Raw genomic sequence first — 19,298 nt, forward strand, 5'->3', positions numbered from 1 at the left:
AAACAACCTTGCCCAATTTATACCAACTGACTGCTTTATGACCAACCAAGTTCAATAAAAGAAAACAGACTCACTGGCACCTGGATGACCAGGCTTAGCATCCTCTATGTCAACACTTAATATACAGGGGCAGAAAAGGTCTTCCTTAATGCTAAACTTATCCTGCATAAATTAAAACACAATTTTATGGTTGTTGATATTTGTTCAGGAGGCTGAACCAGGGTTTCTTTAGGCCTACAGTCCACACAATTGCTCCACATAACCTTCAGGTAAAGCTATATCACATGCTAAACCAAAACGATGATTGGTTCTGTAGAGCTAGATAAGAGGGAAAAGAGGACTACCATGAAAGGAAACATTACTAAGCCATGCTATTATTTTTCCCAATGAAGAACACATAAGAACGGGATTATACAAGAACACAGTTTTTTGGCTTTATGGGGGTCAGCTAAGGTTCCATGGTGTAGAATTTCTCTGTGGTTCTCAGCAAAGCAATTATTTGTATGCAGACAACTTCCCAGAGGTCAGCAAAGAAGCAATACCAGTAACGCCATATAGATGCCAGTGACCTTCCTATGCACTCAGAGAAAGAGGGACGAATCTCCAGCTTGTGTTTGCCATTTCGAAACAGCATCTAGCGTCCCAGGGAGCCACTCCTGTCCCTACTTGCACTCCCCAAAGTGGGTTGAAAGGACCATCCTGACTCAGTGGGAACTTACAGAGTGAACACTACAATCACACGCACTCGTCTCATTCAGCTGACTGTGGGAGCTAATAATATAAAATGAGTCGTCACACTATTACTTTCCAGGGGTCTTTTTGTATACTCATCTAAGGTATATACCCATTCATGGATGGCCACCATGGAGTCTCAAAAGGAAACAAAGGATGCTTGTCCAGGCTGCAGACAAGTCAATCATTGGGAAGGTTACTTTATGCTTAACCTTTACAATCTCAAAAGAAAGGAAGGATGTGCGGGAATAAGTATTCTATACCTAGACTCATTTATAGGAAACCTGAACTGCTTATTGGACCTATATAGTACTGGAAACTCACCATGAATTCTTGCAAAGCTCTTTGTAATGATGGCTCTGCCTCCTAAGTGCCGTGGCTCAAGTGCTGCATGCTCTCTGCTAGATCCCTCTCCATAGTTCTCATCACCGATTACCACCCATTTAATTCCATTTGCCTACAACAAGGAAGAGTTCTCATTTAGGAGATCATATCTTTGCCCAAAGACTTTACACTACAGTGTTTTGTATGTGTGGGTGGGTGTTACCCTGTCAAATAGCTCCATTGTTTGAGACACTATAAAGCCTCCAGAATTTTTTGTGGAAGTCATGTATATTAACAACAAGTGTCTTATTTGGTGGACAAACTGGATTTATTCCAACGATTAATACTCCATTAAGCAGGAGGTTACTTCTATAGATCATTGTATACATGGTTTGTTATCCTCAATTTCCCTTGACCCCAAAAATGTCAGTTAACTGGCGCCAACTGTCCAGGGTCAAGTGACTTCTTTAATGTCCTCTACTAGTTATAGTTACAAATGGTGAGGAATTTCTGAACATAATTTACATATGACCACCAACTCATGTGGTAGGTAACACTACTGCGAAATCTTTATACAGACTATATTTATACATTGTTAGGTAAAATGACAAGCTTAGTTATTGTAATGTCTCTTTCACTCATTTAACCCTCACAGTATCTTGGTGTCCCCTACATAACATCACTGGCTAGAGGGGCTTGCAGTATTACCTTATAATAGCGAGCAGTGTCAGGGACAGATCCATATTCCTGGGTCAGGAAGTTCTTTACACAATTCGCCTTGTTGTTCTCAATGTTGATGGCACCAATCAGCAAGTTATTAGAAATGTTGTCCAAGTGACCCCGGAATTTCAGCCAGGGGCCAGCTGCAGAAATATGATCGGTTGTACACTTGCCCTTCACCTGTCATTTAAAATACAAATACATTAAATCCAGCCATCAGCCAAACACCGATAGGTCCTTGTCTGTCAAATTTAAAAACAAAGCTAGACAGTCAACCATTTCTGCAAACCCTAGCCAAGGGATATCTTCTAAATGATATTCTCAGGAGGTAGAACTGTTAGTTTACATTTTCTGTATGCTACAGTAGGTGCAATGGCACAAATACAGACAGCTGAGAATTTAAGTATAATAGAAAAAAGGATTAAGGGTAAAATAAGAGAACAAGGGGCCATACAGGAGTAATGTTTTGCATACAGCTTGGGCAGAAACCAAAGAAATGCAGAGATAAAAGATAAATGACCTCGATAACTAGAGACCCCATGAACTACAGAAAAGTCTCAGCAGTTTACTTTTATGAGAATCTTCATGTCAACCAGATCTTTTCCATCCCACTTGTCGAAAGGTTCCAGGAGCTGCAGGCGCTGACTGGTGGGACTCACATCCACACGTTCACTGCTCCCATCCTTGGGTGGATATTGGTAGGTGTCCTGACCAGGGTCAAAGCTCTGTAGCAAGTGGCAAAAGACCCATTTGTTAGAAATTACAGTGATCGAGGCAGGATTTGTTAAATTTTAGATGGAATAGTAGGAATCATTTTAAGTTTGCGTTAAGAATGAGAGAGATATATATATATTTTTATTATTTATGTGTATACACATACATAGACAAGCATCACACAGACCGGGTAAAATCCAACAGAAGCTTTATTTCCTCACCACAGGCAGGTACACAGGACAGTGCAGTGTTTACAGGCTGGTACACAGAAGCTTAACGGCTTTACTGTTTAAATACAAGCATATAATCTGTCTGCTAGATCCAGTGTGCCTTAGCTGGCAGCAACAAGGTCTTGTGATTCTCTACCTTTCATAATAATCTCCATTGATTTGGTATCCTTGTAATTGAATGAAATAGAAACTGGTAAAACATACATGCAATATAACAGGCTGATGTCAATGTCCTGATATTAGGGACGTGATGTCAAATTATCCAGATTTCACTAAATCCAGATACTCTGATGGTATTTTCTGCATAAAACAAATAGGTCATGGTATTTTCCTGTCCGTTATCCGAGACTTATGGTGATGCTTGTGGGTAGATATCCCTGGGACACGGCTTTCCCTAGCCTTCTAAGGGGTGGGACAAGTAATTGATGGCAAGGAAATAAGTATTTCAATAAGTTACAAGAAGAGGTGACCAATGGCCATCTGAAATAGGGAGGAACTGGTGGCTACTATACTAGCTAGGCTGGTGGGGTAACAGAGCGCAAAAGAGCATATCACTGGAACCAACCTGATTGAGAAGAGAATCATGCTTAGGTGTGGGGATAGAATGCAAAGTCTCCTGCCTTGTGTGGGTAGAGCATACCCATTATCAGCCTGCAATCTCATTTGTTGAATACATTATTTTATTTGGGTAAAATTAAAACACAATAATTACCCACATTCTGACTCTTCCATGGAACTTCAGAGGTGTCCTCATACATCTAGCCTCATAACGCCACGCATCGCAATTGCGCCCATCATTTTTGGCGTTCCCATCTTCAAGATAGGAGAGCTGATGTATGAACGGTCATTGTCACTGACCATTCCGACAGCGGTCGTTGTCCTATCACCACAGCAGGGACAGCGGCAGCCAGCTCCAGGCTGCACACGAGATCTCGCACATGCCCAGTGGAGCTGTCCAGGTGATGACAGCGCATCGGCACTAGGCTGATTCGCTGTGTGCTCTGGCAGGGATCGCCGGAGGGGAGTGTTTTCGCTCCGCCACATGAGATGGTAATATAGCTAATGGGTGCTGCTTCCTGCTACAGCTCGGTAGAGAGGAGAAGCAGGAAGAGTCATAGTAGCACAATGCGTGCCGCTAGAATACATCTCCCCCACTGTGATCAATAGGCAGGGGAATATAGCAAAGTAGAAAGGCATTGTTAAATGGCCAGTCCCAGATGCAAACATAACGACCTACTACCAGCTTTGCTCACAATGGCTTGTATTTTACTCCAGTCATCTGAATGTAGACAGGAAAACTTGTTTCAGGCTATTGCATACTTACAATTAAGCAAATACCACCAAAGCTTAAAGCATTTAAAGCCTGTCTTACGGTCCCCATCCAATTACCTTTTAATGATTTTTCTGTAACATACCAACATACTGCCCCATGGCTCTTGGATACTGCTTATAGTGACTGCTGTAGATTATTCTATTACCACAATATTACCTGGTGTTTGATGACTGACTTTCCATAGTGTACAGTATGTGTAGGGCATGTGGGGTGGTCTCATGGCATATGGGGAGCTGAAAAGCATAAATTGCGATGGGACCCAGAAACTGGAGTAGGACCAATTTTTTTTAAACTGTGGGGTCCCAGGGACGCACATTTTTTTTCCGCTCAGCGCGATCACTGCATTAAGGTATGCAAATATTCCAAAAACAGAAGAATCCAATATCCAAAACACTTCAGGTCCCAAGCATTAGTGCTGTGACTATCTGTACTTGCATGTCACGTTTGAGTATATAAAATTCTAATACATACAGATTTTGGCAGCTCATCTGCATCTGGAGGCTCCAGTTTAAATTTCTTCCCATCAGCCCCAGTGAGATCATCTTTTTCTGGGTCAAACTTCAAGGTGCCAGCTATCGATAGAGCTGTGACTATCTAGAAATATACAATATAAGAGTCTTAAAGAAAATATTCAGTTAAGGTGATATGGCTCATCAGAAATTAAGGCCTGAACTTATTTCTAAACTGATATTTTAAAGTGGTTTTGGGAGAAAAGAGGGCTCTTATCCTCAACACCTCTAAAAGAGCCATTAGAAAAGTAAAATTATTTGTGCTACCATACTTGGTGATTTCCATGTGTATACTTCACGATCTTCTATGTCAGAGGGCCTGATTCATCACGGATCGCAGCATACGCAGATTGGCCGATGGTGCGTTCTGCAGTGCACGTGCTTGAGTTAGCATTGTGATAACCTACGCAGATACAAAGCCAACGCAGCCAGAGGTATAGGGCGTCAGCTTTTGGGGGCGGGTGACGGGGGAGTGGTTGGAGAAACTCAGACATGCCTGTCTGTTTGAACGCAGTTGCTTGGGCGTGCATAAATTAGCCACTGCGATGGCATACGCAGCTTGTGTACTCACGGCTTACAACGAGGTTAGCAATTTCCTAGTAATGGTCAGACTTGTTGCAATTGTGCGTGAAGGGCAGATTTTACTTGATGTTCCCGCAGGACTGCAAAGTATTATGGATGCGAGATAGTGGTAATGGGCGTCTATGCTGGCTGTGCATTGCATTCATTAGCATATTTTCACTGCAGTCCTGTGTGCGTAATCGCAGCCGTGATCGCAATAGCGATCCGTAGTGAATCAGGCCCAGAGTCTGGAGACATCATTTCTGATTTGGCCATTCATGTGTGGCCAAATTGAATGATTATCTGTAGGTTTGTTTTGCATTGAGTGGTTGGATCACTTCTGGGCTTAGTAGTAAGTCTGAGGATGACTGCACAAAGATTATTTTAAAGCCGCATTTTTATCTGTCACAAATAATTTGGGGGCAAGTGCCTAACAGAAAGGGTGCGGCCAGCCCAAAAAGGGGATTAAGCTTGATGCAGCTTCTATCAAGCATGGTTAGTGTAAAGGTGTGTATCCACTACTAGATCCCGACACGATTACGACAGTTATCGTGCCGTCGTTTCCCTAGGGGTGCAGTGCTTACACTGAACGATTGATCGTTCAGTGTGGGCACATCAATCATCCCTGAACAAGGTCATCCTGACAACGCAGTCGGGTTGAGCAGCATGTTCGGGCGATGATAGATGTCAAAAACAATCAGCGGGCGTGCGCATCGCTGCTCGTTTTTGTCATTTAAATGCCCGATTTGTGGCCAATTACTGAGCAATTGCACGATTATGATGTCGTAATTGTGCAATCGCTCAGTAAGGTCGCTTAGTGGATACGCACCTTAACATTTACTTCAGTGTGAACAAAGCAATTGGATTTTCCTGTGAGCCAAATTACAGACTCAAATAGCAAATGGATCTGTAAAGTTTTATTCACCTAGAAATTTGATTTGTTCCTTGCTTGAAAGATAAGGTCCTCTTTTCAAACTATGCACACCTATTATCTGAGCACCAGGAATAGCTACCAACGCCTATGCTACATAAAACATTATGTCCAGGGTTAGGGAAGAATCTTCCTCAAATTCCTGGGCACCCTCATTTGATAAATTAGGGCTTTCTGAACCAAAATTCCTATTAACTGTGGTGCCCTTTTCTTTTAACAAAGAATGAAAGTACCTCTGGGGATGTGACAAAGGCATGAGTCTCAGGGTTTGCATCATTCCTCCCCGTGAAGTTTCTGTTATAGGAGGTTACAATGGTGTTCTTCTCCCCCTTCTTAATGTCCTTCCTGTACGGGATACATGTAAGGAGTCAATTACAAAACTCTAATATAGGACAACATTGATCACGTGGAATGCATTAGAAAAAAAAAATAAAAAAATAAGTGAATAAAATCTTAATTTAACCATACCTATCCCACTGGCCAATGCAAGGCCCACAAGCATTTGCAAGCACTAAACCACCTACGTCACGAAGGATGGCTGCCTGTTGACAAAAAAAAAAAAAAAAAAAAAACACATTTAAAGTGTCATCTTCCACAGTGTTTACAAAGAAAAATATTAAAATAAATGAAGCTTAAATGAAAAGGGAATTTATGGTATTAAGGACCAGTTACTGCACTTATAAATTAAAACAAAACAAAAAACAACAAAACACCCCATTCCCTCTTACAGCCAGCACTCACATAACCATCTCGTTCAATAGTGGCTCTAATTTGTTCAGAGCCTGGAGTGATGGTAAACTGGGATTTGCACTTCAGTCCGTGTGCTAGAGCCTGCCTGGCTACGGCTGCAGCACGGCCCATGTCCTCATAGCTGGAGTTTGTACAGCTGCCAATCAGACCTAGAAAACAGAAGAAAGGGAGGTTCGCTTAAATAACACACAATGGTTTTTGTTTTTTTTAATAAAGGTTTTATTACTAAAGGTTATTAAGGGATACAAGACCGCATTAAAAAAAAAAAAAGAAAAAAAGAAAGAAAAAAAAAAGGGAGTTGTGTCTTACCTGGTTAAGTCCTTTTCTTCAAACTCCATGGGGACAAAGGCTTAGACCATGGGTATAGGGTGGAGGAGGAGGAGTCCGGGCACCAACTAGTTAAACTTCTACTCCAAGCAGCCCAGGGCCCCCCCCAGCCTCAGGCAGGCGCGAGGAAGCGAAGGAAAGCAGACTTACACATACTGGTCCAACACCCCGAAACTCAAAAAGGAGGACTGGAAACAGTAAAAACCCCTGCCAGCCTGGTGCGTCAGGGTGGGCGGTCTGTGTCCCCTATGGAGTTCGAAGAAAATGACAGAAGAAAAAGGAGACTTAAGGTGCCCACACACATAGCGATATTTTACACGATCTGGCCGATTCCGACGAATTGTGACGACAGATCGTGTAAAATATGGCCAAATCGTGAGGAAATAGTGAGTCCTAACTCACGATCATGATGCAATGCGGGTCCCCGCTGGTCGCACATCGCATCGTCAGTTCTGCCGTGCAATAGGGCAGATCTGACAATCTGGGACAAAATGCACTGGGGAAAAAAAAAAGTTAAGATGCACGATAGATCTTAATGCTTTTTACTCCAAATCGTGTGTAGGAGCTGCCGGGGGAAATCGCACACATCGTGGGATCGTGTGCAGATCGGTATGTGTGTGGGCACCTTTACAGTGCCTTGCAAAAGTATTCATTGCATTTTTCAGGTTTCGTTGCCTCACAACCTGGAATTAAAATAGATTGTTTGAAGGTGTGCATCATTTCATTCACAGAACATGTCTAAAACTGAAGTGTTTTTTTTGTGTATGTATATAATTATATATATTATATATATATATATTATATATATATATATATATATATATATATATATAGTGAATCAAACAACATTTATGATAACATAACAGAAAACTTCAGCGTGCATAACTATTCACCCCCCTAAAGTCAGTACTTTGTCGAGCCACCTTTTGCGGCAACAACAGATGCAAGTCACTTTGGATAAGTCTCTATGAGCTTGCCACATCTTGCCCCTGGGATTTTTGCCCATTCCTCAAGGCAAACCTGCTCCAGCTCCTTCATGTTGGATGGTTTCCGCTTGTGAACAGCAATCTTCAAGTATGACCACAGATTCTCAATTGGATTGAGATCTGGGCTTTAACTAGGCCATTCCAACACATTTAAAAGTTTCCCCCGTAAACCACTCGAGTGTTGCTTTAGCAGTATGCTACGGGTCATTGTCCTGCTGGAAGGCGAACCTCCGTCCCAATCTCAAATCACAGGCAGACAAACAGGTTTCGCTCAAGAATTTCCCTGTATTTAGCACCATCCATCTTTCCCTTGACTCAAATCAGTTTCCCAGTCCCTGCTGCTGAAAAACATCCCCACAGCATGATGCTGCCACCACCATGTTTCACTGTGGGGATGGTGTTATTGGGGTGATGGGATGTGTTGGGTTTGCTCCAGACATAGCCTCTTCCTTGTTGGCCGAAAAGTTCACTTTTAGTCTCATCTGAGCAGAGCACCTTCCTCCATACATTTGGAGAGTTGCCCACATGCCTTTTGGCAAACTCAAATCGTGGCTTCTTATTTTTATCACTAAGTAATGGCTTTTTTCTGGCCACTCTTCCATAAAGCCCAGCTCTATGGGGTGTACGGATTATTGTGGTCACATGCACAGATACACCAGTCTCTGCTGTGGAACTCTGCAGCTCCTTCAGAGATACCTTTTGTCTGTGCTGCCTCTGATTAATGCCCTCCTTGCCCGGTCTGCGAGTTTTGGTGGGAGGCCCTCTCTTGGCAGGGTTGTTGTGGTACCATGTTCTTTCCATTTGTGGATGATTGATTTTATTGTGCTCCGGGGGATCATCAGAGATTTGGATATTTATTTATTTTTTAAATAACCCAACCCAGAATTGTACTTCTCAACAACTTTGTCCATGACTTGTTTGGAGAGCTCCTTGGTCTTCATGGTGTGATGCCTCTTGCTTAATGGTGTTGCAGCCTCTGGGACCTTTCAGAAAAGGTGTGTTTATACACAGGTGGACTTCATTTCACTAATTTTGTGACTTCTGAAGGTAATTGCTTGCCACCAGAACTTTTGAGGGGCTTCATAGCAAAGGGGGTGGATAGAGAAAATTATATTTATATATATATATATATATATATATATATATATATATATATATATATATATATATACACACATACATACACACACACACACACACACTTCACATTAAAACTAATTTTGTGCAGATCCATCACATAAAATTCAGATAAAAAGCCAAGGTGGGTGAATACTTTTGCAAGACACTGTATGTATGTCTTACCTGGTTCCATAGAGGACACAGGCTTAGACCATGGGACGTTACAAAGCTATCCCATTATGGAGGGGACGCGCCGGAGCTGCGCTGGGAACCCCATTTGCCATAAGCCGCTTCCGCGGCAGCGAAGTGTCAAATGAACCAAATCGGAATAAAGACAAAGCTGCTCAACCAAAGCACCTCTGGCAAGCCACCCAAGGAGTACAATCAGATGAAAATCCAACTGTAAAGACTGTCACGCTTCAGTGATGGCGGTCCTTTCTGTTCAAAGTCAAATGGAGGCAACTGGCCAGTCCCATTTACCAAATTCGTAGAGGACAAAAATGGGGTCCCATCCCACGGAGGACCAGAGACCTAACCACAAAGATCCAAAGAGCCTACGGTAGCCTAAGCAAAATTCAAAGAACAGCCCGTTCCCAGTGAAAAAAAAAACAATGAGGGAGGGACAGGACAAAGCAGCCTAGGGAAACTCGCTGGGAGCAGGAGAGCGGTAATCCACGCAAGCCAACGAATGTCAGCAGAGCCAAAGGGCTCAAAGGGCGACGACTGAAGAGAGTTCGAAGCACCAAAGTCAAGCTCCAAGGAGCAGAGGAACAACACTGTCCGAGGAGAACACCTTGAAGGAACGTTTGTACGTCAGTTAGGCATCAGAGCTATCTGCCTAAGAAGGGGACAGAAAGTGTGGAAACCTGCATTTTCCGATTAGAGGCGGAGGGACAATCCAGCCCCACCTGTAGAAGGGAGAGGACCCAAGAGAGGGAGACCCTCTGGGAATAAAATTCCAGTCAGAACAAGCAAAGTAAATCCGCCCAAGCAGTGACAGTCTTGCAGAGGAGAACTTCCGGGCATACAGCATAGTACAGAATGACTGTCTTGAGCAGTTCAGAGTTCTCAGAGTCAAGAGCAACGAGACGGGCCAGATTCGGATAGAAGCATAGGCCCGGAGACAGGAGATCCGGCCACAAGGAAGATACAGCAGAACATTGATAGAAGATCTGCGCATCAAGCTCAACAAGGCCCATAGGAGGCAGCCAGGATTAGCATGCCTCCCTCCCACTGCAGACTGTGGAGGACCCATGGAATCCATGAAATCGGCAGGGAACACATGAGAGAATTAACTCCTGCTGCACCGGCAAGACGTCTATCCGAAGGGCTCCAGGAACACTTATGGGAACAGTACCTTGGTAGTCTGTTCGTGAAAATGCCACTAAGGTGATGTCTGGCTATCAGCGAAGAACTAGGATCCGAAAAGGAGTCTGGACAAAACCCCCCCCCATTTGCCTGGGTAGATGCCCAGGTGTAAGAGTATGCTCTTCCCCAACCTGGACTCCTGATGGTTTATGTAGGCAATAACAGTCACGTTATCGGACTGAACCTGGACCGGACCATGCTGTAGGAGCAGCCGAGCCAGGCAGAGAGCTCTGAAGGTTGTTCAGAGATCCCGGAAGTTGTTCACTGACCCTGGAAGGTTGTACCCAGTGTCAAATCCAGAAGAGGGCGACCCCTGTCTAAGTGGGAAGTCTGGACCACAAGAGGAAGAGCCGAACCTCCCAGGAAGGTGTGAGCCATCGGTGGGACCTATTCCACAAGGACCAGCCTCCATTTGAAGAGGCCGGAAGTGAAACTGGGCATACTCCACCTTGACTAACGTGGAGAAAACAAGCCCAGGATCTGAATGTAAGAGTGTACCGACACTCAATGACTAAAAACCTTGTGAATCCTGGCCTATAGGTTCCAAGCTTTTCTGGTAAGAGGAAGACCTGCTGATGGTACATCTCCTGCACCGGAGCCCAGGTGGAATACATCCTATTGATGAGCTTTCAGAGGGGCTGGAGAGACCGATGTGTTCCTTAAAAACATATGGAGATCGGGCAAGGATCAGAAGGTAGAAACCAGATGCCCCTGTGCGTAAATGATTTACTATGACTTTCGTTAAAAGTCGATGGGCTCTGGAAAGGCCAAATGGTAATGTCTGAAAATGCGCCTCTTGGACCACAAGCCAGAAGTAACTCTGCAGTTTCCTATCTGGCCCAGTCACCAATTAGGCTTCCCCGAAATACAAGGAAGCCCGAAGATCCCCTCCAGAGCCAAATGCCAGAATGATTGACAGAGACTCCTGGACTCACCAAAAAGCCTGTTAAGGAATTCCAGGTGAACAAAGAACAGACTAGCAAAATGTCCTTGCCTCTCTAAGGGGAACTGGAACACTCACTCAGGCGGCCAGGAGGGTGAGACCAGAGTACCCCAGCTAGAAGACATAGGATCGAAGGCCTTTCCTGAAAGGCTACAGCATAGCCCCAGGAGAGAAAACTTCACCCTCAGGCATCCTGCGAGGTCACCATCCAGGTGATGGAACCGCAAAAGTCAGCCTCCCATGCTGGGACCCCCATAGGTGTAAGTCTACCTAGTCAAGCGCAAGCCTGTCAGTAGGCCTGGAGGTAGGATAACTGGTAGACCAGGGCTGTTTAGCTCAGGGCCAGGAAGAGTAACCCGGAGCCTTGAGAAAGGCTGTCTTCTTTCTGGGGGAAAGGAGCGAAAATTTGAAGTTCACGCCTAGATCACAAAAGGGAGGAAGGTCATCCTGGACGCAGTCATTGTGGCTACAATCCTCCAAAAAACAGGATCCCAGCGAATGACCAGAAAGCGGAAGAGCCCCTATGGCCTTCCTAAAGTCTGAGTCAGCGTGCCAGAAATTAAGCCAGAGCGCTCATCTAACAGCCACCAAGGATGCTGACACCCTGAAGTCAGGACACCAGTAGCTATCATTGCCTCTCCTATATAAAAGGCCACTCTGATGTTCTCACCTGATGCAGCTCGTGCCAATGGGAAACAAAGCGGAGGTTCTCCTAAAGAGCACCCATCCAACCTCCAACAATGGCTAACTACATAAACAGGAGTCAGGGCTGGATGCGCAATAGCGTCTGCAGAATACAAGTCCTTTATGAGGTGTTCCATTGTCCTGTCAGTCGGATCCCAAGGGATGCCGTATTTGGACTAGCAAATGTAGCGTTCTTTACTAGGTGGGCCATGCGAGTATCCACAGAGGATGAGGCTCATTATACCCTGTCCGCAGCAGGTAGAGAATTGTAGGAGGCAATGTGCTTAGAAACCTGGGAGGTGCCTATTCGGGTAAGCCCGCCCCGGCGAAGGTCCACACACTGCAAAGAGTCTACCGAAGCACTAGCCTTAGGGGTCTGTAGCCTACCACACCTGGTATTACCAGTCATCCAAGGCCTAACCCCAGATCAGGCGTATTCAGGGAGGTGTGGCCGTAGGCCTTGGCAACTTTGAAGCGAAGAACAGCTCTTCTCCAGTTAAACCGGGCGGCTACATCTAGCTGTGGTATGGGATAGACTAAGGTCACGCCTGAAATATTAGACAGTGCTCCAGTGAGCCAAGGAACTTAAAATTATCGGAGTGGGATGCAGTATTATCTAGACTGTCGTCTGAAGTGCGGTTCCTGTCCAGCCTCTGCTGGAAAGATGCAGACACCTGCACTTAAAGAGAGAAAAGCTGTATCCATGGCTCTTAAAGCAGAATGATATAAAAGGTACCCAGCTTGGCCTCAGTAGGGATACTAGTAGGGGGGGTGCGGGCCCTGAGGTTGCCAGTCTGTGTGACGGACACACTGACACTGCAGATGATGTCCAACTGCAACCTTACCTATAGAAGAGGTAGTCCAGGCTGGTTCCAGGTGGAAGTCATGGCTGACTGACACTCTGGCTGCGAAACTGCAAAACACCGGACAGAGCCCCTCATGGTACGAATCCTGAGGAGAAAACACAGACTCGTGCAGTTATACAACACAAGCACCCCAATCCCTGAGTGCTTTGCCCTTGAAAAACCTGGTAAACAAGGCAAAGCAGGCCCCACACACATTTAGAAGATTGACTTGCTCCTCCCCCTCTATGCCCCATCAGACCCAGTTAAGAAACTGAGCCGAGAGGAGGACAACAGGAAACTAGGGGAAGAAGCCCATAGAACGGAACAAGACCAACAGAAGGAGAACAGAGGAACCCACTGCAGGGAACACAGGCAGTCATCGAACCATATAATGAACCAACAAAATGGCAGGTATGCAGCGTGGGCGGGCGTTCAGTGTACCCTGTGGAATTGGAGAAAGGGATTTATCGGTAAGTACCAAAATCCTGTTTTCTCCTTCATCCACTAGGGGACACTGGAGTTCAAGACAGTGGAGGCGTCCCAAAGCCAAAGTGCTGAGAAGAACTTGCCGACCCCGCAGTAGAAACCCAGCACTGCCGGCATAAACAAATCATATCGATATATGTATAATTATACAGATTCAGAGCTGATCCTGTCCCAGACTACTCCCCCCCCCACCCCAAAAAAAAAAAAAAAAAAGTGTATACATGAAGGTCAAAGCCAATACTGAACAGTCGAATATGACCAGTCTTGAGGTCCAACTAATTGTTTTTTTTTAATGAAAAAGCAGTGGAAGGGTCAGATCATAGAACAAGTGGAGATCCCACTGGTCATGAGACAGAAGGCATCAAGAGGAGTGAAACTACAAGTCCTTGCTGAGGGTCAGGCAGCAGGATAACTCATTCTGGCACAGAGGGATATAAGACAGCAACTGAAACCCTTCAGCAAGTCCAGGCAAAGACCCACGACCTTTACGCCTGGAAAAAACAATCAACCCCAACAGACTACCAACGTGATGGAAGTGTGCTTCTAGCCCGAACATAGTATGAAAACCACTGGGATACCCTAGCTGTTAATAATCATGGACACCACAGCCACTCTGGGAGAGAGAGCTACCCAAGAGAGCACTACCACGAAGTTACCTGCCAATGTAATGAAAGTATCAGATACAGGATAGTAAAGTCAACAAGGCCTCCTGCGTGGAATATAGCAGTTATAGCAACCGAACCTATGACTTTCACACTTTAATGTAAACCAGTGTGCTAGCCCATAGATGCACCTCAGTCCAGAATAGAGCATACCAACAGATTCTAGTAGAATAGTGTCACTAATCACTACGCTGGAACAATGAACCCACAAGCTAGAAAGGCTCCCAGGAGTAGAGCCAACTAACGTCAACAGGTACCCTAAAATGGCAAATGACTGCTAGGACAGCAGCTAGGGTGCGGAAGGGAGAATAACAGTTGTGTAATATCAGGTCGCCTTATCAGGAGCATCATCTGTGGCATTAGTAGGGTAAGTGCGCTTACCTGAGCGACCAGAAGCCCTCTGGACACCACGAAGAATGTCACTTGACTTTTTTCCCATCTCACAGCAACCCGCTTTGTCAGGTATAAAGAGTAGCAACGGTGGCCTAAGACCCAATGCTCTACAGCTCGAACTTCAGCCTGCAGATGTTACAGTAGAAAATACTGTAGAAAACTAGCAGAATTTTTAGGGGAGACATGAAGGTTATACAACAGGCCTGCATTCTATGACTTTCTACTAGTGTAACACTCAAGTAATGTTTTCTGGGCTTCCCTAATGGAAGTATCATTACATTAAACACTTCTAATGGTGCAGTGCGTATTCGCTAAAAAGGCAGAAACACAGGATAGCGTAAGAAATTAAAACCCTGTACCGGTCAAGGTACACATAGAATTATCAATGGATCCCCACCAGTGACTCTTGACAGTTAAAAGTGGTCACAGCAAGATGGATATTGAAAACAAATGAACATCAGGGTCAAGGATTTACTTGATACCCACCAATATAGTACAACCCAGGCCTGACCCAGCCTAACCTCCTGGCAGGTGGCCTTCAGAACATAGGACTTTATTGGTTAAATTACAGCAGACTGCATTTACAACTACTGAGAAGGAATAGAACCTGGATTCTCTATATTCTAATAGGAATCCACCTTGGAGAGACTTATCTTGCTGAGACAGCCTTGTTTAATCTGTGACAAGGCAATATTATAGAGTACCAGAATCCATACTAAGAAGGATACCTGTACTTATCAATTATCCCAAGAAAAGGGATACACCTGTATGAATAACCCCAGTTAGGGTTTAAAACACGTTTTCCCGATTCTTATGAAATATACAGTACATATGAAAAATAGGTAAATATATAATTTTTATTTAATTACACATACAAAGTTGCATGAGAAGTGAGTCTCTTTGAAAGGAAGATATTTAGTACCAACAGAATAAAGCTGCCCATCCAGTAGGCGATTAAATTGAGTGATTGAACGATAACGTTAGTTTGCAAATCGTTCACTAAAATGTCTAAAACAACCAGTGATGCGCGCTCCCGCTGGTTGTTTTAGACCTCTATCATCGGGCAAACATGCTGGACAACCTGACGATAACATCAGGTTCAGCATGTTAGCAGATAATTGATGTTCCTACACTGAACGACTGATCGTTCAGTGTAGGCACATCAGACTGAAACGACTGCACGATTACAATGTCGTGATCGTTCAGTCTTTTGCCCGTCTTCTAGTGGATGGGCAGCACAAGTTTACTGTCAGACTCCTGCACCGGGAGATCAGCATGCTTATATAGTAATTAGAATACTGCATTCTTAGTGTCTTACAAGTACCGGGCGCTGATCAAGTGCGTCACTGGAGCTATTACTGCAGTTTTACATAATAGGCCCCTCAAAAAGGGGCGCCTTAGATATTAAATGACTGGGACAGAACTACACTAAATATTGTCCAAGGTCGCAATGCGAAGACCTAAGAGTTATGAGGCCTAATGTCGCTTTTAGAACAGCCTGAGCTGAACCTAGACACCTATTGCCCCAGGAGCACCTATGCAAGTACATATTTTTATATGCAAGTGTGGAGATACAAGAAGGCCACAGGCATGTATTGGTGCACTTGAAGTACAGTTTTAGCAATGTCTTAAGGAATTGTGACTTTCGCAATGTAAGATTCAGCATGACTAGTCTATAGCTGGATTTCAATGTCCAGTGTACAATTGATTAGGTGGCTCTAAATAGTTTACCTGCTGCCAAAGCAAGCACACAAGATTTAAAAATATAAAAATCTTATGCTTAGCCTACAGCTCCTACTAATCCCCGGTGGTTAGGATTGTGGAATTCTAGGAATAACTACATATACAAGATGCCTGTCAATAGCCCTGTCATACAGCGCTCGGGGCTTCAGTACACACACATCTTCCCATTGTGGGGGGGGAGGAGCAGCAGACTTGGACTCAGCCGGTTTCAGCTGCGGCAGGCCCTGTGCTATCAGCTTCTCTCCCGAGCGGGGATCAGCGCTGCGGCGTCCCCTGTTAATAAGGAGGGAGAGCAGAGATCACTTTTGCTAGAACTAACTGCTCCGCCAGGATATTCCAGTACTTACACACCTTTCATTTTATAAGAGGCAGGCATCTTGCATGTGGGAACGTATGGTGCAATTATCGGCACCGGTGCCTTCCTCACACAGGAAACGGTGCAGCCTTCTGACAACCGCGTTGTTAGCGGCTATATGTATAGGGTGCGGCAGTTCAGAGAGCCGCGCTACTTATGCCTCAGGGATGCTGCTGCAGTGCAGAGCTCGCTGAGAGGGAGAGTACAGAGTAGTCTGGGAGAGATGCAGGGTGGGGGGGGGGGGGGGGGGGTTGGGGCAGTGGTTATACTTAAAGGCTGCTGCAGCCGGGATGCTGAGCTGAGGGGGAGGCGAGGAACCCGGACACGAGTCGGTGTCAGCTGTGGCGGGTCCTCGCAGAGTCCGATGACTCAGTCCGTGAGCCCCCTCCTCAGGGTCACCGGACACAGGCTGCAGTAGCCGTGGCAGAGCGCTTCCTGGCAGCTCCCCCGAAGCAGGCAGACTGCCACAGCTAGCAGTCTGCCTGTCCTCAATGCTTGTTAATAAACATATATATTATATGTGTTGGAGACAGCCTGATGCGCTACCGGCTCTCTCGGGCACATTTTCTAAACTGGGGCATAGAGGGGGAGGAGCCAGTTACATTTCTACATTTTTTAAGTGCCAGGCTCTACTCTACCACCATCTATATCCCACTTTCTTGAGCTCCAGTGTCCCCTAGTGGATGAAGGAGAAAAAAAAAAAAAAAAAAAAAAAAAAAAGGAGAAGCCTGGGCTACTGGGAGAAGTTTAACTAGTTGGTGACCAGACTCCTCCTGCTCCACCCTATACCCATGGTCTAAGCCTGTGTCACCTATGGATGTGTGAATAAGAAAGTAACAGTTATGCTGTACATTGGTACAATCAACACAATGAAACTTGATTGAAAACAAAAAAGTTTGTCAGAGATATTATGGATTGGAAAATAGAATATGTTGAAAGTGCTACTGAAGATATCTGGAAAACATGCCTCTATTATTGATCAATATAATATTCTTTAACAGATTAACAAAATGACCAGTAAAAGGAAAAAAACAGCGAGGGGGGCGATCAAGAGAAAGACAAAAGAGAAAACACAGAAGGAAGAGCAGGGTTAGAGGAACTACACAATTATATATTTTTAAACACACAATTTTTTTTTAGAACCTACCGACTCGGATATCCAGAGGCCATCCCTTTTGTTCTGCAACAGTTCCCACCTCAGACACTGGTGTTGCCAGGTCTGGAGTAAAAGGTCCATTGATGTATGGTTTAAGCTATTGGAGATAAAACAGACATTCGCACATATTACTACCTGGCTACAAAGAAGTAAAACTCACGCAAAACCCACCCACAAAACAGTTGCGTGTCCCCAAGAACCTAAGCAAGGTAACCTGGCACCAGGCCTCACTGTTGGGTTAACAAAGGCACTGCCAATTTATCAAATTTAATGAATAACCTCCACTATCATTAACTCATTCTCATCATCAACTGATAATATCCCCATCCAGTGGATTACACATTTTCCCCAGTGTTGTTGGTATGTTAGATCTAATAGCACTTAGGCAACAAACAGCTCTAGCAGAGTGCACTCACCTCATCCAAGTTAAGCTCAATCAACTGGTCATATTCACAGCCTTCATCTGGCACCAGATTACTCTTGAACTCATCTGCTAGAGATGCAATTTCTGAAATAGAAGAAATAGATTACAGTTACCAAAGAATCTAAAGCAAGCAAAAAAAAAAAAAAAATCACCCATTGTAAATCAGAGAAGCATATGGAGGGTACCAGCACTTATGCTAATAACTTCTTCCATTATACATATGGAGAAAAAAAAAAAAAAAAAAACCACCAACCTTTTCCAGGGAATTATTTCCTGGTTAAAAACACCATTAGTGCCTGTACCTCGAGATGTAATTTGGGGTTGAATAGGTGGCTTACTAATCAAAGGGCCCAATGTTTTGGCAGGGGTGGGGGTGTTGGCCTGGAAGAGACCATGCAACATGGTATAAGGCAGACACATCTGAGATTGCTGAAGCAGATCGTAGACAAATGGGGTACACTATATACTGGAGCATTACCAGATGCAGAAACCTGCTATGTAGTGTAAAGCAGACACAGAAATTGCTGGAACATATATTCCCCAAAAAAAAAAAAAAAAAAAACAACTTTACATGGTTTTCTTAATTGCTCATTGGCATTTTCCAACTGGTATTGACTGTTCAGTGACATATTAAGGCCTTTGGTCTCGAAGTACAAAAGCCTCCCAGTCCTGAACACTGGCATCAGTTGCCACTGCTGTTCAGCCCCAAAGCATGTAGTGACCTCTGAGGAGTCAGAAGAGCCATTAACATATTAAAACGGTTTATAAATCGGAATGTAACAAAGTAAAATCTGCCATACGCTCACTTTGACCCCTGCAAACTGCACAAACTTGAAAATAGAGAGTGCAGTTGGAGTAATGGTTAGCAGTACTGCTTCACAGCACTGAGGTCTTGTTTCAATTCCCATCAAGGGAATGTGTGGAGTTTGTAGGTTTACGGTTTGTGTGATTTTCCTCCAGGTGCTCTGGTTTCCTCTCACAATCCAAAGACATTTTTATACAT

At 44.5% G+C, this 19,298-nt stretch overlaps 1 protein-coding gene across 1 annotated transcript in view; it reads right to left on the reverse strand.

Annotated features, from left to right (window-relative positions):
* ACO2 (aconitase 2) overlaps positions 1-19,298 on the reverse strand; it is a 60,601-nt gene that overhangs the window by 10,005 nt on the left and 31,298 nt on the right. The window contains exons 7-15 of the mRNA XM_088468082.1: positions 18,288-18,379; positions 17,863-17,968; positions 6,796-6,953; positions 6,523-6,596; positions 6,288-6,399; positions 4,525-4,647; positions 2,346-2,501; positions 1,765-1,956; positions 1,057-1,189 (exon numbers count right to left, since the gene is read on the reverse strand). Of these exons, the coding sequence (XP_088324208.1) occupies positions 1,057-1,189; positions 1,765-1,956; positions 2,346-2,501; positions 4,525-4,647; positions 6,288-6,399; positions 6,523-6,596; positions 6,796-6,953; positions 17,863-17,968; positions 18,288-18,379 (1,146 nt within the window). The remainder of the gene's footprint in view (positions 1-1,056; positions 1,190-1,764; positions 1,957-2,345; positions 2,502-4,524; positions 4,648-6,287; positions 6,400-6,522; positions 6,597-6,795; positions 6,954-17,862; positions 17,969-18,287; positions 18,380-19,298) is intronic.

This window comes from Taudactylus pleione, unplaced genomic scaffold (assembly GCF_031769625.1).
Source record: "Taudactylus pleione unplaced genomic scaffold, aTauple2 ptg000080l, whole genome shotgun sequence".
NCBI lineage: Eukaryota > Metazoa > Chordata > Amphibia > Anura > Myobatrachidae > Taudactylus > Taudactylus pleione.